General features: G+C 43.3%; 1 protein-coding gene across 4 annotated transcripts in view; it reads left to right on the forward strand.

The window, feature by feature from the left end:
* Window positions 1-9,023: 9,023 nt before the first annotated feature.
* Window positions 9,024-25,060, forward strand: part of IQGAP1 (IQ motif containing GTPase activating protein 1) — a 128,567-nt gene continuing 112,530 nt past the window's right edge. For 3 of the 4 annotated variants that reach the window (XM_081546956.1, XM_081546958.1, XM_081546959.1), the window contains exons 1-3: window positions 9,034-9,194; window positions 11,392-11,514; window positions 14,377-14,483. In XM_081546956.1, the coding sequence (XP_081403082.1) occupies window positions 11,411-11,514; window positions 14,377-14,483 (211 nt within the window). In that variant the 5' untranslated portion in view covers window positions 9,034-9,194; window positions 11,392-11,410. Of the gene's footprint in view, window positions 9,195-11,391; window positions 11,515-14,376; window positions 14,484-25,060 lie in introns of all 4 variants that reach the window. The other variant, XM_081546957.1, reaches the window with a different exon arrangement.

The raw sequence follows: 25,060 nt of genomic DNA on the forward strand, positions 1-25,060 counted from the left end.
CACTAAAAGTAGGCCAGGGAATTTATCATGAGTGAGGGGGAAGGGAAATGATGATAAGAACCCCAGAGAGGTTGAAAGGAAAGCTGAAACATGCAAAGTACAGCTTATTTATTTTTTGAACTATTAAAGGAAACTGACTCATAGAGCATCCACGAGGCAGTTACAATAGGTGGAAATGGCAGCCACAGGTGAATTGAACAGAAAGAAGGTTAGAGGTAGCACCCAAGGCTTCTTTGATGCTATGCAGCATGAAGGGTTTCAGAAGTCCCTGTGAGCTCCCAGTGAGGGGACTGAGGTAGCTAAAGTTGGAGCTAGGAAGCATCCCAAAGGATCACCACCATACCCAAGACTCCTGGGTAGCAGCTGAAGAAGGCAGCAGAGAAAACCGAGCTTCAGGCTTGAATGGGTCAGGCGGGGGTGCGACCGGTACAGAGGCCAGAGCAGACATGTGGTGAGGTGAGCTGTACCTCACGGGAGCGAGCAGGAGCCAGGGGAGAAGGTCAGTCGGAGAGCCAGGGTCTTTCCCCTTGCACCAAAATAATGTCTTTGGAAGAAGAATTGGAGGGAAGAACTTTGGAGGAGACAGTTTCAGAGGGAGTTTGAATTTCAAATTGACTAAGATTTACCCCAAACTGGCTTTTTTTGAACCCAGAAGAGACTGTTAGCTGGTAAGATGAAGAACTGTCCTGTAAAGAGAATCTCCTGAGAAATCTAAGTTCATTTATGTGGAAGTAGTGAAAGTGTTAATCACTCAGTCTTGTCCAACACTTAGCGATCCCGTGGACTGTAGCCCACCATGCTCGTCTGTCTATGGAATTCTCAGGGTAAGAGTACTGGAGTGGATTGCCATTCCGTTCTCCAGGGGATCTTCCTGACCCAGGGATCGAACCTGGGTCTCCTACATTGCAGGTGGATTCTTTACCATCTGAGTCATCACAGAGATACTTAAAAAAAATTTGTACATCTCGCTCATAGTGTGAGTATTGTGACCACACCTACCCCTAATTTCCCCATACATATAGATCTCTATTATAAGTTTCCAAAAGTGGTGTCACAGGAGTTTGAGATTAGTCACAAGGAAAAGGTCCTAACATCTGTTTTAGACTTGTGACAGCCACAGTGATTCCTCCCCACCCCCCACCCACCTTTGGCTGTGCTGGGTCTTAACTGCAGCATGCGAGATCTAGTTCCGTGACCAGGGATTGAATCCTGGCTCCCTGCATTGGGAGCGTGGACTCTTAACCACTGGCCCACCAGGGAAGTCCCTCCATGATTCTTGCCTCCTGGTGTTCATGGCTTGTGTAGTCCTCTCCCACACTGTACCAGGGGTGGTACATCACTTCCAAGATCAGGTTAGCTCCTCTTCCTACCTCTCTTAGATCACTCACTCTAGGGAAACCTGCTGCCATGTTATGAAGACAGGCCTGTCTGAGGAAACAGCTGTATGAGTGATCTCGGAAGCAGGTTTAGCCCCAGTCAAACCTTCAGATAGTGGCAGCTCCAACCAACATCTAGACAGCCGCCTCATGAGAGACCCTCAGTCAGTGACACTCAGCTAAGGTCTTCTAGATTCCCGACTCACAGGAACTGTAAGATACTAAATATTTTGTTGTTTGGGGGACTTCCCTGGTAGTTCAGTGGTTAAGAATCTGCCTTCTAATGCAGGGGATGTGGGTTCCGTCCCTGGTTGGGGGACTAAGATCCCACATGTCACCAGGCAACTAAGCCTGAGCCACAATCAAGACCTGATGCTGCCAAATAAGTAAATATTAATAAATGTTGTTTTAAACCACTAAGTTTGGGGGTAGTTTGTTATGCAGCCATAGATAACAAATATACTCCCTCTCTTAAAAATTTCAGTTATAGCACCTGCCGAAAATCTTCCTCCAAGAAATACTTTCACAGTTTCCCTCCCCTCCTCTCAGCGACACTCTTAAGTACCCAGATCCCACCAGGTCACGGTCCTCTCTCCACGTGGCCACCTGAGGTCCATGGTCTCGTTTCCTCTACTGACTGCTCCTGTGGACACCAAGCTTCTCTGCTCTCCCAACTCTGTCTTCACCTTCTCCCCACATAACTGATGATGGTGACTGAAAGACTGGGGCATGGGGCTTCCCTGGTGGCTCAGTGGTAAAGAATCTGCCTGTTAATGCAGGAGACACGGGTTCGATCTCTGGTCAAGAGGATCCCACATACCTTGGAGCAACTAAGCCTGTGTGCCACAACTGTTGAGCCTGTGCTCTAGCTCCTGGGAGCTGCAACTACTGAAGTCCGAGCACCCTAGAGCCCCTGCTCCACAGTAAGAGAAGTCACTGCAATGAGAAGCCCACACATTGCAAATAGACAGTAGCCCTTGCTCACTATAACTAGAGAAAGCCTGCATGGAGCAACAAAGACCCAGTGCAGCCAAAAATAATAAGTAAATAAATTATCTTTTAAAAAAGACTGGGGCAAAAGAGACAAGTCAGAGAGAGAGAGAGAGAGAGAAGAGACAAGGGATAAGCATCAGCCAGGTTCTGTGAGTCTTCCCTCATCTTCCCTTCACACTCCCGACTGATTGGAGAGCTAAGGAATCTCCCCCCATCAATGGCAGAATACCAGAAAGACCCCTGAGAGGTCGAGAGGTGCCTTTGATTCTCTAGGGCCTGAACTGTGCTCTAGCCCCGTGAGTCCTGGAAAACTCTTGGTTTCCTGGATGTTCCTTGCTGTTGCTGAAAAGTAAACCCAGACATTGGTTTATAGTGGACAGAAAGCTCTAAACTGCTATTGTGATTATCTTACAGATGACTACAATTATGTAGCAGATACTAACTGAATCCCTCTGGTTATATGAAACAAAGAAGAAAAGACAGAATATTAACTTCGTATTTTAGTGTCTTACTAAGATCATGGCATCTGGTCCCATCACTCCATGGGAAATAGATGGGGAAACAGTGGAAACAGTGTCAGACTTTATTTTTTTGGGCTCCAGAATCACTGCTGATGGTGACTGCAGCCATGAAATTAAAAGAGGCTTACTCCTTGGAAGGAAGGTTATGGCCAACCTAGATAGCATATTTAAAAGCAGAGACATTACTTTGCCAACAAAAGTCCGTCTAGTCAAGGCTATGGTTTTTCCAGTGGTCATGTATGGATGTGAGAGTTGGACGGTGAAGAAAGCTGAGCGCCGCAGAATTGATGCTTTTGAAGTGTGGTGTTGGAGAAGACTCTTGAGAGTCCCTTGGACTGCAAGGAGATCCAATCAATCCATCCTAAAAGAGATCAATCCTGGGTGATCATTGGAAGGTCTGATGTTGAAGCTGAAACTCCAATACTTTGGCCACCTCATGCGAAGGGTTGACTCATTGGAAAAGACCCTGATGCTGGGTAGGATTGGGGGCGGGAGGAGAAGGGGACGACAAAGGATGAGATGGTTGGATGGCATCACCGACTCGATGAACATGGGTTTGGGTAGACTCCGGGAGTTGGTGATGGACAGAGAGGCCTGGCGTGCTGCAATTCATGGGGTCGCAGAGAGTCAGACACGACTGAGCGACTGAACTGAATTGAACTGACTTGGCTTATCTCCCCTATTGGGCCGTGAGCTTGATGAGAGCAAGGACCATGTGTGATTCCTGTGGGTAACCACAGTGTTCTTGAGCATAGAACACTCCCATGCATGTTTGCTGGAGAATGGTTGAATTAGCATCAAAAGTGTCTTCTGCAGTTAGCTCATTGGCTGGTAATTCTTAGCTTTTTACAGTCCATCACAAAATGTGCTTTTCCTTTTTTTTCTATCCATTGTTTTATATATCTTTTTATCATTACTATTTTAAAATTGAAGTACAGTTGACTTACAATGTTGTGCCTATCTCTGCTTTACAGCAGTGAGTCAGTTATATACCTATACACGTTTTTTATACCTATAAAGTGAAGTCACTCAGTTGTGTCCGACTCTTTGTGACCCCATGGACGGTTGCCTGCCAGGATCCTCCATCCATGGGATTTTCCAAGCAAGAGTACTGGAATGGGTTGCCATTTCCTTCTCCAAAAATATGAAGAAATAGTCTTTCAGTATTCAAAAACCATTGACGACTGCTTATTTTCAAAAAAGAAGCCACTCACATTACATATGTCTTCATTGTTTCATTTTTGTTTATGTAAATAAAAATACCAGCCAACAGTCATTGGAACTACACTTGTCGGTTGCAACCAAATGTTGGCAACAGATACTAGAGCTGAACAAAAATCAATGAAAGCATACTGTGAAAATCAATAGACTAAATGGAATTTATATGAAAAAATATTCTTTTATCTATACCTATATATATTCCTAAATGGGCTTCCCTGGTGGCTAAGATGGTAAAGAATCTGCCTGCCATGCAGGAGACCGGGGTTTGATCCCTGGGTTGGGAAGATCCCCTGGAGAATGGAATGGCAACCCACTCCAGTGTCTTGTCTGGAGAATTCCATGTTCAGAGGAGCCTGGCGGGCTACAGTCCATGGGGTCACAAAGAGTTAGACATGACTGGGAGATTAAAACTTTCACTTTCACATATTCCTATATATATATAAATTCATTATATCTACTATATCTAATATATACCTACATAGTCTTTTCCATTCTTGCCTTGAGAACCCCATGAACAGTATGAAAAGGCAAAAAAATAGGACACTGAAAGATGAACTCCCCAGGTCGGTAGGTGCCCAATATGCTACTGGAGATCAGTGGAGAAATAACTCCAGAAAGAATGAAGGGATGGAGCCAAAGCAAAAACACCACCCAGTTGTGGATGGGACTGGTGACAGAAGCAAGGTCCGATGCTGTAAAGAGCAATACTGCATAGGAACATGGAATGTTAGGTCCATGAATCAAGGCGAATTGGAAGTGGTCAAACAGGAGATGGCAAGAGTGAATGTTGACGTTCTAGGAATCAGCAAACTAAGATGGACTGGAATGGGTGAATTTAATTCAGATGACCATTATATCTACTACTGTGGGCAGGAATCCCTTAGAAGAAAAGGAGTAGCCATTGTAGTCAACAAAAGAGTCCTAAATGCAGTACTTGGATGCAATCTCAAAAACAACAGAATGATCTCTGTTCTTTTCCAAGACAAATCATTCAATATCATGGTAATCCAAGTCTATGCCCCGACCAGTAATGCTGAAGAAGCTGAATTTGAACAGTTCTATGAAGACCTACAAGACCTTTTAGAACTAACACCCAAAAAAGCTGTCCTTTTCATTATAGGGGACCGGAATGCAAAAATAGGAAGTCAAGAAATACCTGGAGTAACAGGCAAATTTGGCCTTGGAGCACAGAATGAAGCAGGGCAAAGGCTAATAGAATTTTGCCAAGAGAATGCACTGGTCATAGCAAACACCCTCTTCCAACAACACAAAAGAAGACTCTACACATGGACATTACCAGATGGTCAACACTGAAATCAGATTGATTATATTCTTTGCAGCCAAAGATGTAGAAGCTCTATACAGTCAGCAAAAACAAGACCAGGAGCTGACTGTGGTTTGGATCATGAACTCCTTATTGCCAAATTCAGACTTAAATTGAAGAAAATGGGGAAAACCACTAGACCATTCAGGTATGACCTAAATCAAATCCCTTATGATTATACAATGGAAGTGGGAAATATATTTAAGGGACTAGATCTGATAGACAGAGTGCCTGATGAACTATGGACGGAGGTTCGTGACACTGTACAGGAGACAGGGATCAAGTCCATCCCTAAGAAAAAGAAATGCCAAAAAGCAAAATGGCTGTCTGAGGAGGCCTTACAAATAGCTGTGAAAAGGAGAGAAGTGAAAAGCAAAGGAGAAAAGGAAAAATATACCCATTTGAATGCAGAGTTCCAAAGAAGAGCAAGGAGAGATAAGAAAGCCTTCCTCAGCGATCAATGCAAAGAAATAGAGGAAAACAATAGAATAGGAAAGACTAGAGATCTCTTCAAGAAAATTAGAGATACCAAGGGAACATTATGCAAAGATGAGCTCAATAAAGGACAGAAATGGTATGGACCTAACAGAGGCAGAAGATATTAAGAAGAGGTGGCAAGAATACACAGGAGAACTATACAAAAAAGATCTTTATGACCCAGATAATCATGATGGTGTGATCACTCACCTAGAGCCAGACATTCTGGAATGTGAAGTCAAGTGGGCCTTAGGAAGCATAACTACGAACAAAGCTAGTGGAGGTGATGGAATTCCAGTTGAGCTATTTCAAATCCTGAAAGATGATGCTGTGAAAGTGCTGCACTCAATATGCCAGCAAATTTGGAAAACTCAGCAGTGGCCACAGGACTGGAAAAGGTCAGTTTTCATTCCAGTCCCAAAGAAAGGCAATGCCAAAGAATGCTCAAACTACCGCACAATTGCACTCATCTCACATGCTAGTAAAGAAAGGCTCAAAATTCTCCAAGCCAGGCTTCAGCAATATGCGAACCGTGAACTTCCAGATGTTCAAGCTGGTTTTAGAAAAGGCAGAGGAACCAGAGATCAAATTGCCAACATCTGTTGGATCATCGAAAAAGCAAGAGAGTTCCAGAAAAACATCTATTTCTGCTTTATTGACTATGCCAAAGCCTTTGACTGTGTGGATCACAATAAACTGTGGAAAATTCTGAAAGAGATGGGAATACCAGACCATCTGACCTGTCTCTTGAGAAACCTGTATGCAGGTCAGGAAGCAACAGTTAGAACTGGACATGGAGCAACAGACTGGTTCCAAATAGGAAAAGGAGTACGTCAAGGCTGTATATTGTCACCCTGCTTATTTAACTTCTATGCAGAGTACATCATGAGAAATGCTGGGCTGGAAGAAACACAAGCTGGAGTCAAGATTGCCGGGAGAAATATCAATAACCTCAGATATGCAGATGACACCACGCTTATGGCAGAAAGTGAAGAAGAACTAAAGAGCCTCTTGATGAAAGTGAAAGAGGAGAGTGATAAAGTTGGCTTAAAGCTCAACGTTCAGAAAACTAAGATCATGGCATCCAGTCCCATCACTTCATGGCAAATAGATGGGCAAACAGTGGAAACAGTGCCTGACTTTATTTTTCTGGGCTCCCAAATGACTGCAGATGGTGACTGCAGCCATGAAATTAAAAGACGCTTACTCCTTGGAAGGAAAATTATGACGAACATAGACAGCATATTAAAAATCAGAGACATTACTTTGCCAACAAACGTCCGTCTAGTCAAGGCTATGGTTTTTCCTGTGGTCATGTATGGATGTGAGAGTTGGACTATAAAGAAAGCTGAGCGCCGAAGAATTGATGTGGTGTTGGAGAAGACTCTTGAGAGTCCCTTGGACTGCAAAGAGATCCAACCAGTCCATCCTAAAGAAGATCAGTCCTGAGTGTTCATTGAAAGGACTGATGTTGAAGCTGAAACTCCAGTATTTTGGCCACCTGATGCGAAGAGCTGACTCATTTGAAAAGGCCCTGATGTTGGGAAGGATTGAAGGAAGGAGGAGAAGGGGAGGACGGAGGATGGGATGGTTGGATGGCATCACCGACTCAATGGACATGAATTTGGGTAGTCTCTGGGAGTTGGTGATGGACAGAGAGGCCTGGTGTGCTGGGGTTCATGAGGTCACAAAGAGTCGGACACAACTGAGCGACTGAACTGACTGACTGAGTCTTTTCCATTATGGTTTATCACAGGATAGTGAATATAGTTCCTTGAACTACACAGTAGGACCTTGTTGTATATCCATTCTAAATGTAATCTTAGTAGTTTGCATCTGACAACCCCAAACTCTCCCTTGTTTGGACTCCCAAGTCCACCCCTCTCCCTTCCCACTACCCCTTAGCAACCACAAGTCTGTTCTCTATGTCTATGAATCTATTTCTGCTTCAGAGAGGTTCATTTGTGTTATATTTTAGATTCCACAAATAAGTGACATCATATGGTATTTGTCTTTCTGACTTACTTCACTTAGCGTGATAATCTCTAGATCCATCCATGTTGCTGCAAATGGCATTATTTTATTCTTTTTAATGACTGAGTAGTATTCCATTGTATATACGTAACACATCTTCATCCATTCATCTGTCTGTGGATGCTTAGGTTGTTTTCATGTTTTGGCTATTGTGAAGAGTGCTACTATGAACATGAGGTGCATGAAGCTTTTTGAATTACAGTTTTATCCAAGTATAGTCCCTGGACTGGACTGCTAGATCATATGGTAATTCTGTTTCCAGTTTTCTGCAGATTACTTTTTTTTTTAATTGCAGTCAATCAACAGAGTAGATTGGCAAACCTTTTCATTGTAAGGAAAGGTTTTCATTATATTTTACGTAGTCCCCGCCTCCCCCCACCCCCTCTACACTGGCCCCCAAGTGAAAACTGGATCTCAGGTAAGATCCAAGAGTCTCCACAATTTGGAACCCAATACCACATTTCCTAGAATACTTGATGCTCTCGCAGGCTTCCTCTGGCTATAATGGAAAGGGGATTCGCCTGAGAACTGTGCTGCTAATAGAGGGAAGCAGAAAGTCTGTTTTCCACTTAACGGCTCCTGATTGGGGTCTGTTACGTCCTGTCTGAGTTGGCCTGGTACTTAGCTTCGGGACACATCATTCAGGCTCTGGCCGCCCCGGGTTAGGGCGGGGACCCGACAGAGGAGGCTGCACCCCAAGATCGTAGCGCCGAGCTGCTCCTCTCTCTGGAAGGGCTAGGTGGCAGAGCGCGGGAGACGCCGTGCTTGGTACCGGGCTGCTCTGCGCCAGTCAGGTGAGGCCCAGAGGTTCGCATCTTCAGATCCCTCTCTGGATATAGTCCTTGGATCCCCTTCTCAGCTCCGAAGAGGCGGTCCTAGCGACCAGGTAGCTCGGGAACTGGGTTTACTACTTGTCACCGCTGGGAACCCGGCGTCCAGGAACTCCCAGTTCTTTGAGGGCTCGCTCAAACTACATTTCCCAAAAAGCTCCGCGGTGATTGAAAGCTCTCTTAGCCTATGGACAGGGAAGACTTCTCGGCCCTAAAGCTGAGAGGCCAATGGCAAGAGAACGGGGGCGGTGTTTTCCGGCTGCTGGCTGTCTTGCCGGGCGTCCCACCTGTGTCCCCACAGCCCTGTCACGAATCCCGGTCGGGTTTTGGGCAGGACCGCCAAGGCGTAGCGTGCCGGCTGCAGCGCGGCGGTGGAGGACCCTCGATCGGTGTTCCATCCGGGGCTGGCCCCGGGGCGGTGAGTGATCCGGGGAAGGAGACTGAGGCTGCAGCCTCGGAGCTGCTGAGGGGCGTGGATGGGGCTCGCCTAGCGCCCCGCGGTTGTCCCTGCCAGGTCCCTGCTCTCGCTTTTCCGAGCCCACGGGTCTTGCTGAGGAGTGGGGAGAGGTGGCTGCACTTTTCTCTGCCGGCATCGGGAAGCTCATCCTCTTAATCTTTTTTCTTTCTTTCTTTCTTTTTTTTTTGCTCCTCAGTGATGGTCTTCTGGTTTCAGTTTAGCTTTGCGACCCTCTGATCGCTGCACCCAGATTGGGGCCTGCAGCACCGAGTGAGGAGAATGGGTCTCGGTCCTAGCCGTGCGGTCATGTTCCTATTAATAAACCCAGTGAACCAACTAGTGCTTCTCACAGTGGCACTTAGTCACAGCACCACAGCCTCTAGGGCCTTTGAGGTCACCTGAGGTCACCTGTACAGGGGGCAACAGACTGGGTGGGAACCAGCGTTTGTCCAACCCTGACTAAGAGTTCTCCATCTCGCTGTCTCCTGCAAGGGGGCCCTGCTGTGGGTTTGTAATGGATGTAGAAATAAAATGTTTGCTCAGACTCATTACGGTGTTCTTGTCCTAATGACATTATTTTTTTTTTATTAAGGTTTTAAACCAGAGAGATGATATGTATTCATATGGTTTTTAAAGTCTTAAAAACCCAATACATTCTAAGTGGCCAATAGCAATGTCTGTAAATGCATCAGTGTTCCCAGAAAAAGTGTTTATGTATTCTAGTAGTACCAGGTGCTTCGACAGGTAAGACAAAGATGAGAAAGAGTCAAACTTCCTCACCCCAGTCTAGTCCATTCTCCACTGAAACGCAGAATTCTTTGTAGCAGATTCAGCTTGCTGACTTGTATTTGTTTCTAGTGGAAACTCTTTAAGTGGAAAAACAAACAAAAAACCCAACATTATCTTATATGTTTTTTGTGACTCCTACTGCCTTACAGCATATTGATTACTGAATAACTTCATGATTCATCCAGTAACCTGACCATCTCCCCCCAAATAATTTCTTCATGATACTAATGTTGATTTTATTAATGTCTTAATGATTGTTTTCTGCCCCCAAATATTTTGTTTTATGCTTATCCTCATTAAATTTCACTTAATTTTACAGTTTATCCATGTTGGTTTTTTCAATCCATGTCTTTTGAGTCCCACTTCTGACTGCATTAAACCTTGAAATAGAATGAGACCTAGGACAGTTCCCTTTGGACTTCCGCACAGTTTAGCCTTTGAAATTGACACTAAATCTACAAGACAAGAAAAGTCAGTCTTTCTCATAACAAATCTGAGTCTAATTAAGTCCAAAATCTCCTACCTAGCTGAGGAAAATGTAGTTGGAGAGAATGCAGTGCTTTCCAGAAATCGAGTTATACCCACACACTCTCTCCTCTGTTTTTCTTGTCCATCGTGGACAATTTCTTCCTCAAAACATTCATGTCTTCAAAAGAGTGAGGGTTCTGCAAATATGTTTGGGAGGCCCAGTCCTCACTTTGTGATGAGAAATTTGGCCAAAGGAATGATTATGTAAAAACAGAAAAGAAGAGCATCCCTTCTGTTGTTGACAGCATTTGTTATTGTTGTTGTTCAGTCTCTAAGTCATGTCCAACTCTTTGCAACCCCATGGACTGCAGCATGCCAGGCTTCCCTGACCTTCAGTATCTCCCTGAATTTGCTCAGATTCATGTCCATTGAGTTGGTGATCTAACCATCTCATGCTCTGCTGGCCCCTTCTCCTCCTGCCTTCAATCTTTCCCAGCATCAGATTCTTTTCCATTGAGTCAGCTCTTTGCACCAGGTGGCCAAAATATTGGAGCTTTAGCTTCAACATCAGTCCTTCCAGTGAATATTCAGGGTTGATTTCCTTTAGGATTGACTGATCTCCTTGCTTTCCAAGGGACTCTCAAGAGTCTTCTCCAGCACCATAATTTGAAATTGTCAATTCTTCAGCACTCAGCCCCTTTATGATCCAACTCTCACATCTGTACATGACTAATGGAAAAAACCATAGCTTTGACTTTATGGACCTTTTTCAGCATTTCCCTCAGAGCTGTTCTGGTTGAGGGGGTTTTGTTTGGGTGTGCTGGTGGCTATCTTTTCGTTTTGAGATAATGGTGAGAATGTCTAGAGAACTCTTGATGCATACTGAGATCTCTTGCCTTAGGAACTGATGACCCTCAGTGATGTGGCTGGGGACTTCAGGGACAAGTGGGTTACCTGGACACTGCTTAGAGAGTCCTCTTCAGGGATACCACCCAGCACAGATACAAGAATGGGCTCTCAAAGGGTAAGGATGCAATTTTCCTTCATCTTAGCTTTATTAGTATAATTTTTTAATTTTTTGGTTGTGCCTAGTGGCTTGTGGGATTTTAGTCTCCTGACCAGGGATTGAACCCACGCCTCTACACAATGGATCTCAGAATCCTAACTGGTGGACCACCAGGGATGTCCCTTTATCTGAGACACTTTGAGAGGGCCCAGATCTGAGTGGTCTCTAGGGATGTTGGTCTCTTAGAGCTCCAGCTCTCTGTGAGAGTAATTGTCACCTCCCTGGCAGAAAAAGAATGACTTCTATTTTTATGGCACTTAGTGGTTTTCAGATTTCTTTGATATTTTTCTGTCTGATTGATATCTCACCATAACCCTTTGATTCATGTATTTTCATTCCCCTTTTCCAGCTGAGGACCTTGAGACTCAAAATTAAGTGGCAAAAGTCAGCCCAACCAGGTCTTTGTGGAAACGGGGAGGGGGGAGGATGGGGGGGCGCTCTCCCCAGAGTTTTGTCACTTAAACAAACAAACAAACAGACCCCTCCAGTGCTCTTTCTAAAATACCATGGCAACCCCTTCTCCCTGCCTTTTTTTTTTTTTGGCTGTACCATGAGGCACACAGGATCTTAATTCCCTGACCAGGAACCTAACTCATGTCCCCTGTGGTGGAAGCACAGCTTCTTAACCCCTGGATCACCTTCTTTCTGGGATGTCTCTCCTTCTTTCGGCTTTACCTCGTATCTATTACACAAGTAATATATATTCACTAAAGGAAAAGATAAGCAAAATGAAAACACAAGTCATCTATTCCACTACTGACCCTTCCAGCCATTTTCCTAAGCATATATATAATTTAAAAAAAAGGAAGTAAAAATAATTGGGATCATATTGAATATTCAGTGGTATATCTTACCTTATTACACAATGTACTGTGACTATATTTTGACAATAATAAAATCTGTACATTACTTAAAGTAACTACTTAGTATTTTATTGTGTGGAATACAGTAATTACATTAAATTGAACCATATATGTGACCATTTTTGGACCACTTTTAACCTATAAACTGGCAATTTCGGATGGCTCAATCAAATGCAATTATTTCTTTGTTGGGAGCTGTTTGGGTCATTTTAAATTTTCACCAATATTGTGATGATACTGTCTTGCTAATTGTCTTTTTAAAAGTCTTGTTTATTGAAATAATTAGTTAACAATTAGCTAATATATATTTTTTTGCACAATGTCCTTTTTTTGTTTACTTTGTTCACTTCTTTAGAATTTCTAGAAATTGCTGGGTTTGAGGAAAGATACCAAATAGATATTTGGTATTTTTGCCAAATGTCTTCCAAAAAGACTGAATCAATTTATTTATTCCTGTTAGCATTATATGAAGTGTCTATTTCTTCATATTCTATTTATCATGGGGGGTATCATAATCTAAGAGTGTAGGTAAAATAATAGTGACAGCTAACATTTATTGAGGACTTAATCATTTAATCCTCATGACAACTCTGTAAGGTAAGTCTTTTTAATTAAATTAAATGTATTTATTTATTTTTGGCTGTGCTGTGTCTTTGTTGCTGCACAGACTTTTTTCTAGTTGCAGTGCAAGGGCTTCTCATTGCAGTGGCTTCTCTTGTTGCAGAGCACAAGCTCTTGGGCGCTCAGCCTTCAGTAATTACAGCACATGGACTCTAGAGTACTCCCGGGCCCTAGAGTACAGGCTCGGTATTTGTGGTGCATGGGCTTAGTTGCCCCTCGGCATGTGAGATCTTCCCCCAAACCAGGAATTGAACCTGTGTTCCCTATATTAGTGACTTTAGGGACACAGTAGTTGCATGGCACGTGGGATCCTCCCAGACCAGGGTTCAAACCCATGTCTCCTGCATTGGCAGTCAGATTCTTTACCACTGAGTCACCAGGGAAGCCCTAAGGTGGGTTTTATCATTATCTCTAATATATAGATGAAGACACAGAGACACAGGGAGTTTAAATTACTTTCCTGAGGTCACACATCTAGTCAGAGGCAGAGTTAAGATTCAAATTCAGACAATGAGACTCTTGAGTTTGCACTCTTTACCTTTATACTATATTGTCTGTGTGTCGTTGTTTTAATTTGAATTTCTTTGGCTAATGATGAGTTAAAAGTTTTTCACATATTTATAGGCTGCTTTATTTTCTTCTGTGAATTGCCCATTCATGTCCTTTGTCCTTTTTTTTTTTTTCCCTACAAGTGTTTGTCTTTTTCTCATGGTTATATTGACTGCTGCCCTTCTGGGAAAATTTAAAAACCAAACATTATAGCTAACTTCCTTGATTCTTTCTAAGGGTGAGGTCATGGCAGCTTTGTTTTGATTAAGTTATCTCTCCACAGGAGTTTAGCCTTGTGCCTTGAGGGATGAGTTATTGTGCTTATTCTAGAGTTTCTATCACCCAAGTCTGATTTTTTTTTTTATGGGAAGCAAAGAGCTTTTTCTCAGCCTCTTGGGAGATCACCCTGTTTTATCACGTCACCATGGCTGCCCTTTTCATTTTTATGTATCTATTTTTGGCTGCACACAGGCTTCCTGTAGTTGCAGTGCACAGTTTCCTCATTACAGTGGCTTCTCACTGCAGAGCACAGGCTCCAGAGCCAGGGCTCGGAAGTTCTGGTGCACTGGCTTAGTTGCCCTGCAGCATGTGGAATGTTCCCAAAACAGACCAGGGATCTAATCTGTGTCCCCTGTATTGGCAGGTGCATTTGTAACCACTGGACCACCGAACATACATTAGAATTTCCTGGGATGGTCTCCTCTACCTGGGGAAGAAGAGGGGCTTACATTTTCTCAAGCCTTATGTGATGGCTCAAATTAACATCCTGTGTTCACCTTCCTTACAGGATTTCAAAACCAAGTATAATCTCCCAGCTGGAACAGAAAGAAGAGCCATGGGTCCTACCACTGCAAAATTTTGAGGCGAGGAAGATCTTGAGGGAAAGTCACACAGGTGAGATGTGTTACCTGGTGGGTGGAAATCTAGCATTTCAGCCCTTGTTTAGTTAAGGAATTTGGAATGCTGCCCTAGACTTTAACAAAAAAAATTATTTATTTTTGGCTGTGCCGGGTCTTCATTGCTTCATGCGGGCTTTCTCTGGTTGTGGTGAGCAGGGGTTACTCTCTACTTGTAGTGCATGGGCTTCTCATTGCAGTGGCTTCTCTTGTTACAATGTACAGGCTTTAGAGCTTCTGGGCTCAGTAGTTGAGGTTCACAGGCTTAGTTGTCCCGCAGAACGTGGGATCTTCCCTGACCAGGGATCGAACCTGCATCCCCTATATTGGCAGGCGAATTCTTCACCACTGAGCCAGCAGGGAAACCCTGCCCTAGACTTTGTTCTTGCTATTAGAAGTTTAACTTTGACTTTCTGGACCATCAGTCATTGACCAAATACAGTCTTCATTTAAATTAAACATTTCACTTTTGTCTAGACTCTAACATCATTGAAAAAAGTTGCCCATTTCTGACAATATGTGCTTTACTCTTGATATCAAGGTCACCTCAAGCTTCATTGGACCATCTTATAAAAAGGGCTTGGGAATTCCTTCTGTCATGAATGGGAAGCTCAGTGATCTTCAGTAAACTCTTCAGGAATCAAAATGAGAGTAGTCAGACTAAATGTGATCTGTTGCAAAAACACTAATTTTAATCTTCTTGCTGCTTTCTGCTGATCTTTCCTGATTGATGTTTAGTTGCTAAGTTGTGTCTGACTCTTTTGCGACCCCATGGACTGTAGCCTGCCAGGCTCCTCTGTCCATGGAATTCTCTAGGCAAGAAAACTGGAGTGGGTTGCCATATCCTCCTCTAGGGGATCTTCCCAACCCAGGGATTGATCCCAAATCTCCTGAATTGGCAGGTGGATTCTTTACCACTGAGCCACCACTCTTCAGGAATCAGAATGAGAGTAGTCAGATTAAATGTGGTCTGTAGCAAAAATACTAATTTTACTCTTTCTTGCTGCTTTCTGATGATCTTTCCTGATATGTAATAATTTTATTCTGTGTTACTTCTGTTAACTTTTCAGAATTTAAGCATCAGGTGGTACAACTTGATCAGGACGTTTCCAAAACGGCAGAACCACGTGGAACATCCTCAGAAGGGGCCAATAAAGATATTTCTCCTCCTCCTAGTTGGGGAGGAGACTGGGAGAGGGGTCTTGAGTTAGAAGGGCAGCATGGAACCCTCCTAGGAGAGGGTCAGCAGGGGCCCTTTTCACAGGAGAAGGAATTAAACAAGCTCCTGGAAGGATATATAGGAAAGAAGCTGGTGTGTGCGGAATGTGGGAAAAGCTTTAACCAGAGCTCCTATCTCGTAAGGCACCGAAGAACCCATACTGGCGAGAGGCCCTATAAGTGCACGGAGTGCGGGAAAGGCTTCAAACAGAGTTCAGACCTCATCACCCACCACAGAACACACACAGGAGAGAAACCCTACCAATGCCACAGGTGTGAGAAAAAATTCAGCGACAGCTCGACCCTCATCAAACATCAGAGAACCCACACGGGCGAGAGACCCCACCAGTGCCCGGAGTGTGGGAAGACTTTTGCACGGAAACCCCACCTCACGGTGCACCAAAGAACCCACACGGGGGAGAAGCCCTACCTGTGCCTCCAGTGTCACAAGAGCTTCAGTCGCAGCTCCAATTTCATCACCCACCAGAGGACCCACACAGGAGTGAAGCCCTACGGGTGCCAGGACTGCGGGGAGAGTTTCGGCCAGAGCTCGGATCTGATTAAGCACCAGCGAACCCACACGGGAGAGCGGCCCTTCAAGTGCCCCGAGTGCGGGAAGGGCTTCCGAGATAGCTCTCATTTTGTGGCCCACATGAGCACTCACTCGGGAGAAAGGCCCTTCAGCTGTCCTTACTGCCACAAGAGTTTCAGTCAGAGCTCACACCTGGTCACGCACCAGAGGACACACACCGGCGAGAGGCCTTTTAAGTGCGACGGCTGCGGGAAGGGCTTTGCCGACAGCTCTGCCCTGGTCAAGCACCAGCGGATCCACACTGGAGAAAGACCCTATAAATGTGGCGAGTGCGGCAAAAGCTTCAATCAGAGCTCCCACTTCATCACCCACCAGCGGATCCACTTGGGAGACAGACCCTATCGCTGCCCCGAGTGCGGCAAAACCTTCAATCAGCGTTCCCATTTCCTCACACACCAGAGAACGCACACGGGAGAGAAGCCCTTTCACTGCAGTGAATGCGACAAGAGCTTCCGGCAGAAAGCACACCTTTTGTGCCATCAGAACACTCACCTGATGTAGGAAATAGTCTTTCATGCTTCTTCTCCTCCCTTCCAAATTTCCATCGCTGTTATCTTTCTGTTTTTTCTTGGCTGCACTGAAAGGCATGTGGAACCTTAATTCCCTGTGTGCGTGCTCAGTTGCTCAGTCACGTCCAACTCTTTGCAACTCCATGGACTGTAGCCAGCCAGCTCCTCTGTCCATGGGATTTCCCAGGCAAGAATACTGGAGTGGACTGCCATTTCCTTCTCCAGAGGATCTTCCTGACCCAGGGATGGAGACCAGGGGTCAAACATTGCATTAGAAGTTTGGAGTTTCAACCGCTGGACCACCAGAGAAGTCCCACCTCTGTTATCTCTAAGTGCTCCAAATAGAGAAAAGCTGAGCATTGGTAGCTCATGTCAGGCCCTAACCTGTTCTCTTTTTCTGTTTTTTCATGGCAAGGATAAACCTAGAGGGTCCAGTGTTTTAAACACAGAAGACATCCCTTCAGTGTTTTTGACTGACTCATAGAGAAATCTGAGTTTCGTGGTTGATGCCTGATTACTAAAAGAGAAGTGAGATAAATGTCGTCACTTTATCATCGCATGTGTGCTAAGTCCCTTTGGTTCTGTCCAACTCTTTGTGACCCCATGGGACTGTAGGCCACCAGGCTCCTCTGTCCATGGGATTCTCCAGGCAAGAATACTGGAGTCGGTTGCCATTTCCTCCTCCAGGGGATCTTCCTGACCCGGGGATCCAACCCAGGTTGCTTGCATTGCCGGCGGATTCTTTACTGCTGAGCCACCAGGGAAGCCCTAAATGACTCATTATGGGTCATGTAGTTAACTCACAGAAAAGCCAGAATCTTTCTGCAGGTCTCCTCTTCCACAACATGGAACAGACCAGCTCTGGGATTTGTTAGAGCATCTCCGAGACACCACAGGACTGAAGGAACCGTATTATGTCCATCAAACCACTCTGAAATTGGAGATGATGCAGGGAGGTAGGCTAAGTTCCCGACAGCTTTACAGGGTCCCATGCTGGGGTCCTTGATCCTCATGGCAGGTATAAGTGGGTTAGGAGGGAGTTGGGTGTTGAACACTCTGGAGAGAAAAGTGGGAGACTGAAGGTTTTTCTTTCAAGCTTTCCTATCTCAATACAGACTAATACATCAGCCTTGGAACACTAGTCTTCTTCCATTATATGGAGTGCCATATGAGTGCTGTAACAGGGGATAGAACTCAGCTGACGACCTAAACGCTTTCTTTAATAAATAATTGATCAGAGGGACTTCCCTGGTGGTCCAGTGGCTGAGACCGTGCTCCTAATGCAGGGGGCCCAGGTTCTGTCCTTGGTCAGAGAACTAGATCCCACCTGCCACAACCAAGTGTTCAAATGCCACAACTAAAGATTCTGCATGCCTCCACAAAGAGCTGGTGCAGCCAAATAAATAAAAAGTATTAAAAAATTTCTGTTCTTTATTGTGCCCATCTTTGCATGAAATGTTCCTTTGGTATCTCCAATTTTCTTAAAGAGATCTCTAGTCTTTCCCATTCTATTGTTTTGCACTGATCATGGAGGAAGGCTTTCTTATCTCTCTTTCTTATCTCTCCTTGCTATTCTTTGGAACTCTGCAAAAAACAAGTCAATCCTCAAGGAAATCAGTCCTGAATATTCATTGAAAGGACTGATGCTGAAGCTGAAACGCCGATACTTTGACCAACTGATGCAAAGAACTGACTCATTGGAAAAGACCCTGATGCTGGGAAAGATTTAAGCAGGAGGAGAAAGGGACAACAGAGGATGATATAGTTGTATGGCATCACTGACTCAGTGGACATGAGTTTGAGCAAGCTCCGGGAGCTGTTGATGGACAAGGAAGCCTGGTGTGCTGCAGTCCATGGGGTCGCAAAGAATCAGACACGACTGAGTGACTAAACTGAACTGAAAGTATTAAAAAATAGATAATTGAATGGGAAAGAAAATCTGGTTAATTCAGTGCTGTAAGTTCCTAAAATATGATCCCTAACCAGCAGCATTATCATCATCTGGGAACTTGTTAGAAATGCAAGTTCCAAGTCCCCATCTTAGACTTACTTACTGAATTGGAAGCTAGAGGTGGGACCTAACAATATGTGTTTTATTTTTTAAAAATTTTTCAAAGATTATTTTTAATGTGGACCATTTTTTTAAAAGTCTTTATTGGATTTGTTACAATATTGCTTCTGTTTTTTTGTTTTTTTTTAAATTTTGGTTTTCTCGCCCCAAGGCCCATGGGATCTTTGGTCCCTGACCATGGATCCAACCTGTGTTCCCTGCATTGGAAGGCAAAATCTTAACCACTGGACTACAAGGAAAGTCCCACAATATGTATTTTAATAAGCACTCCAGGTGATTATTATGCATGCCCAAGTTTGAGAAGTGAAGTCGCTCAGTCGTGTCTGACTCTTGCGACCCCATGGACTGTAGCCTACCAGGCTCCTCCGTCCATGGGATTTTCCAGGCAACAGTACTGGAGTGGGATGACATTGCCTTCTCCACAGCCACAGTACTATTATTGTTCCTACAAAAAATTAACAAGATTTTGTAATACTCCAAATACTAATACAAATACTGCAGTGTTCACATTTCCCTAATTATCTTACTTGTTTTATTTTTATTTTTAATTTACATGCCTTTTGGTCATGCTGCATGGTTTTCAGGATCTTAGTTCCCTGACTAGGGATTGAACTCAGGCAAAGTCCTAACCCCTGGACTGCCAGGGAAGTCCCTGTTTTTATTTTTCAGTTTGTTTGAATCAAAATCCAGATAAGATCTTTGCATTCAATTGGTTGATATGTTCCTTACAGAAGTCCTCCCTCTTCTCTCCTTCCTTTCCTTGTATTTCATTTGTTGGAAAAAAAAAAAAAAGAGAGAAACTTGTCCTTTAAGTGTCTACAGTTCTGTATTTTGCTAATTCCAACCTATGGGATCCTTTAATGTGCTCCTCATCCTCTGCTCTCCTAATGTTGGTAGCTGGATCTGTAAACATGATCAGATTCAGATTTAGAGAAGGGGAGGGCAAGAATGGGCTTCCATGGTAGCTCAGTGGTAAACAATCTGCCTGCCAATGCAGGAGATTCGAGATCAATCCCTGGGTTGTTAAGATCCCCTGGAGAAGGAAATGGCAACCCTCTCCAGTATTGTTCCCTGGGAAATAAATAGATCCTGATGCTGGGAAAGATGGAAGGCGAAAGGAGAAGGGGGAGGCAGAGGATGAGATGCTTGGATATCATCACCAACTCAATGGACATGAATTTGAGCAAATAGCGAGAGATAATGGAGAACAGAGGAGTCTAGCAGGCTCCAGTCCATGGGGTTGCAAAGAGTAGAACACGACACTGAGCGAATAAACAACAACAATAATATGGGCAATAATACTCCACAGTGATCTTATGCACTTCTGTCAGGAGGCACCTGGTACCTCTTTTTGTCTCTTTTCTTATGAAGTTGGCAACCATTGATAAGCCGTTACTTCACTTGGGTTTGCCAAATGCTTTTATGTCTGTCATCCTTCTTCATCTATTAGCTGAAATACTTCTGTAAAGAGAACTCCCCCAATCAACTATTTGGTTTCCCTGAGGTACAGCTTGTATAGGAACAAGAGTTGCATGATTAGAACCCCTTTGATTTCTTCTTAATATCACTATATAAATGTTGGCCTCCATGGCTTAGATTTTAAATGCCTTTCAGTGAGAGACTCTGCTCTGACAGGACATTTATAAATGCATAAATCTCAAAATAAATTTTTTCTAATGGCCTCTGATGTTTTTCTCCTGCTTATACCCCTCCAGTTTGACTAGGTTCTCCAGAAATCTGTGTGCTAAAGAGCTCAGCAAACACCTGAGTGATTCCTTAGGGATGGACTTGCTAAGTTGCCAATTAATACTGGGTTGGCCAAAGAGTTCATTCAGGTTTTTCTGTAAGATGTTACAGTAAAACCTGAAGGGAAATTTTGGACAACTCAGTATTTCTTGACCAAGGCCTGAAAATAGGAGAGGAAATTACATTCCCATTAGCTGGGAATGGTTTTACAGCCCTTTCATGGTACTATAAGAGCGTATCATCTTTGTTTATCTTATCTATCCAAGCATTGTTCTATGTCAGATACAATCAGTATGTTAAATAACCAGGGAAGTCCCATATCCAATTTTATTTTCTTTAAAGTCCTTATACCTGTCTGATCTTTTCCTGTTTACTTGTTTTGATAAACATCATGGTAGGAGGGAGCCATTTCTCCTACATGCCATTCCTTCCCTTGCACTTAAAACAGTGCCTGGCATGTACTAGGTGATCAGTGACTTCCCTGGTGGCTCAGATGGTAAAGCGTCTGCCTACAACACGGGGGACCTGGGTTCAATCCCTGGGTTGGGAAGATCTCCTGGAAAAGGAAATGGCAACCCACTCCAGTATTCTTGCCTGGAAAATCCCATGGACAGAGAAGCCTGTTAGGCTATAGTCCATGGCTCTGTCCATGGGGTCGCAAAGAGTTGGACATGACTAAGCGACTTCACTTCACTTCACTTCAAACATTCATTGGATGAATTCATGGAGGCATGCTCATAGGCAAGGAACTTGTGCTGGAAAAGCAGCGGTATGAGATGAAGAGGGACAGGTGAGTAAGAGTTACACCAGAGAGGCTCTTAGTTGCCAAACTGGGTGTGGATATTATTCTCTAGAGGAAAGGAGTGTCTGTCCTCAATGATGGTTTTCCAATAGAGGAGAGGCATGATCAGTGTTTGAGGAAGTTTGATTGGGCAGCCATGTGTAAATCACATTCCAGAGGGAAAAATGAAAGGCATTGCTTCAATGTATGACATCAAGGGCTTAGTGTCTGGCCCATAGTAGCTCTCCAATAAATAACTGTTAATCACCAAGTACCGTGGCAGACACTGGGAGAAACAGAACAAAAAGGCAAGACCATTAAACCTTCTTTCTACCTCAAAAGAATTCTTCCTAAACACTACTGTCACATTCCTTTCCTCCCCAACCTTTTTAAAAAATTTTGTTTTCTATGTCTGTGAAGACTCACTGTATTTTTAAAAAATATTCTATTTATTTATTTGGCTGTGTTGAAGCCAAATAAATAGTTGCAGCACAAGGAATCTTCATTGGGTCATGGGAATCTTTCGATCTGGCGCATAGCTTCTCTCTAGTTGTGGTGCAGGGGCTCAGTAGCTTATCAGCACGTGGGAGCTTAGTTCCCCAACCAGGGATCAAACCTATGTTCCCTGCCTTGTAAGGTGGATTCTTAACCACTGGAGCACCAGGGAAGTCCCCCTCTCCTTTTTGTCAAACTTCCATTAATATATATCATATTCTCAGGGTTATCATGTCCAGACTCTTTTAATTGAGCTTCTCACCTCCACGATACCTTTGGCTTAGATTTCTCTTTCCCCCTCTTTCCTGTATTTTGCTGGTGCTGAGTCACGGAACTTGTCTCCACACTGCCCCCCACCTTTTTAATTGTAAAGGCACCATGTGGATTTTGTAAAATTCTCCAAACAGTATAGAAGCGCCCACAGTAAAAAAAAAAGAAAGAAAGAAAGAAAAGAAAATGCCTCAACTTTTCCTCATTCTTTCTCACAACCTCACTCCCCAGAATTCACCCCTGTAATCATCTGGCATCCCAAATCTTGTTCCTAGCTCCTGTTTTCCATCCTTACTCCAGCATCTAAACTAAAGAGATGGTTTTTCATCTGTTCTCAATGATTTTTCCCTTCAGTTCAACTAAAAAAAACACACAAACATTTATTGATCACTATACACCAAGTATCAATAACCTCAGATATGCAGATGACACCCCCTTATGGCAGAAAGTGAAGAACTAAAGAGCCTCTTGATGAAAGTGAAAGAGGAGAGTGAAAAAGTTGGCTTAAAGCTCAACATTCAGAAAACTAAGATCATGGCATCTGGTCCCATCACTTCATGGCAAATAGATGGGCAAACAGTGGAAACAGTGGCAGACTTTATTGGGGGGTCCAAAATCACTGCAGATGGTGACTGCAGCCATAAAATTAAAAGACATTTACTCCTTGGAAGGAAAGTTATGACCAACCTAGACAGCATATTAAAAAGCAGAGACATTACTTTGCCAGCAAAGGTCTGTCTAGTCAAGGCTATGGTTTTTCCAGTTGTTATGTATGGATTGAGAGTTGAACTATAAAGAAAGCTAAGCGCCAAAGAATTGATGCTTTTGAACTGTGGTGTTGGAGAAGACTCCTGAGAGTTTCTTGGACTGCAAGGAGATCCAACCAGTCCATCCTAAAGGAGATCAGTCCTGAGTGTTCATTGGAAGGACTGATGTTGAAGCTGAAACTCCAATACTTCGGCTACCTGATGTGAAGAACTGACTCATTGGAAAAGACCCTGATGCTGGGAAAGGTTGAAGGAGGGAGGAGAAGGGACGACAGAGGATGAGATGTTTTGATGGCATTACTGACTCAATGGACATGAGTTTGAGTAGACTCCGGGATTTGGTGATGGACAGGGAGGCCTGGTGTGCTGCAGTCCATGGGGTCGCAAAGAGTCAGACACGACTGAGCAACTGAACTGAACTGATATACCAAGACCTACACCAAATACTAGAGGTATAAAGACAAAACAGTGAAAGAGTTCCACATTTAAAAAGCTGTTACACTTGGGCAAGTTACTCTCTCTGATCCTTATTTTTTTACCTGTAAAATGGGGATAAGCCTTCTTTATGGGGTCGATGAGGATTAATGAAATGATACATAGAAAACTATTTGCACAGGACCTGGTATGTTGTGTGTGTTCTGTAAACGTCGATAACAACAATGATAATGACCTCATCTTTGCCTTGGAGGAGTTTATAGTTTAATGAGGAAATTCAAAGAATAAGAACTATGTAGGTGAAGAGGGGCTTCCCTGGTTGGTCCAGTGATAAAGAATTCAGCTTCCAATGCTGGGGATGCAGCTTCGATCCTCGATCAGGGAACTAAGATTCCACATGCCACAGGGCAACCAAGCCTGCAACTGAAACTACAGAGTCTGCATGTGAAGACCCAGCACAGCCAAAAAAAGAAGAAGAAAAATATTGTTGGAAAGTAGGAGACAAGTAGTTTAAATGAAATTAAAAGGTAGAGGTAGAGAGCTGGGAGACTAAAAAGTAATAGCTTGGCCTCAACCTCTAAGAGTATTTCTTTTTTTTTTTTTTTGAGTATTTCTTAAAGTATGTCAAAAACTACCTGCATTCCTCCTACTGAGGTGCTTGTTTAAAATGCAGGTTTAGTGGCCCCACCTCCAGCAAATATGGTAAATTCACACAGTGGAATTGTTGAATACATCAGGACAAATGAATAAACTACAGTTGTATGTATTAACACAGATAGGCTTCAATAACTCAATATTGAGAGCGAAAAATAAGATGCAGAAAATACATATAGTAAGGGTCAAAATACAATACAGATTAAAACAGACACAACCAAATACTATATTGCTTAAGCAATAAGCACAAACTGTCATGAAAAACAAAGGATTTATTAATATAAAATTCAAAGTAGAGGTTAATTGGAATGGGGAAGAAGAATGCTCAGTTTCTTTTCTATTTCTTAAGCTGGATGCTAAGCATAGATGTTCTTTTAATCATAGAATTATAATTCTTTAACTTCCTAGTGGTCCAATGGTTAAAACTTCACCTTCCAAAGCAGGGGGTTGGGTTCTATCTCTGGTCGGGGCACTAAGATCCCACATCCCTAGTGGCTGAAAAACCAAAACATAAAACAAAAGCAATATTGTAACAATTTCAATAAAGACTTAAAAAAAATGGTCCACATTTTAAAAAATCTTTAAAAAATCAATCAATATCTATTGTCTATATACTCTTGACTTTTAATTTATAAGATATTTCACAAGAGAAAAAAAAGCAAATAGGAAAACAGAATACTCTTCCACAAATGAATCTTTTCCACTTAAATCTCATAGAGATGAGTTACACTAAGAAGAAGAAAAAAAAAAAGACAGTCCAGAATGCCTGAGTCTGAACAGACACCAACCAGGTCAATCTCCTCCATTTATTCTAAATCACACACACACACTTTGTCACTTTTCCTTCAACTAAAAAACAAACCCTCCCTTTATGTACATCAATTAGTGCAAACAAGCATTCAGAAGATTACAGGCTCACCCTCCTATAAACAGCCAAACTCAGATCCTCTATTTGAATGGAGGATGACCTGCTGTATTAATAATGCTCTTGAGAACATCCTTATTTTTTCCTCTCAGAAAAAAATATTTCCACATTT

This window comes from Giraffa tippelskirchi, chromosome 12 (genome assembly GCF_054371585.1).
Source record: "Giraffa tippelskirchi isolate mGirTip1 chromosome 12, T2T-mGirTip1v1.2.pri, whole genome shotgun sequence".
Classification (NCBI taxonomy): Eukaryota; Metazoa; Chordata; class Mammalia; order Artiodactyla; family Giraffidae; genus Giraffa; species Giraffa tippelskirchi.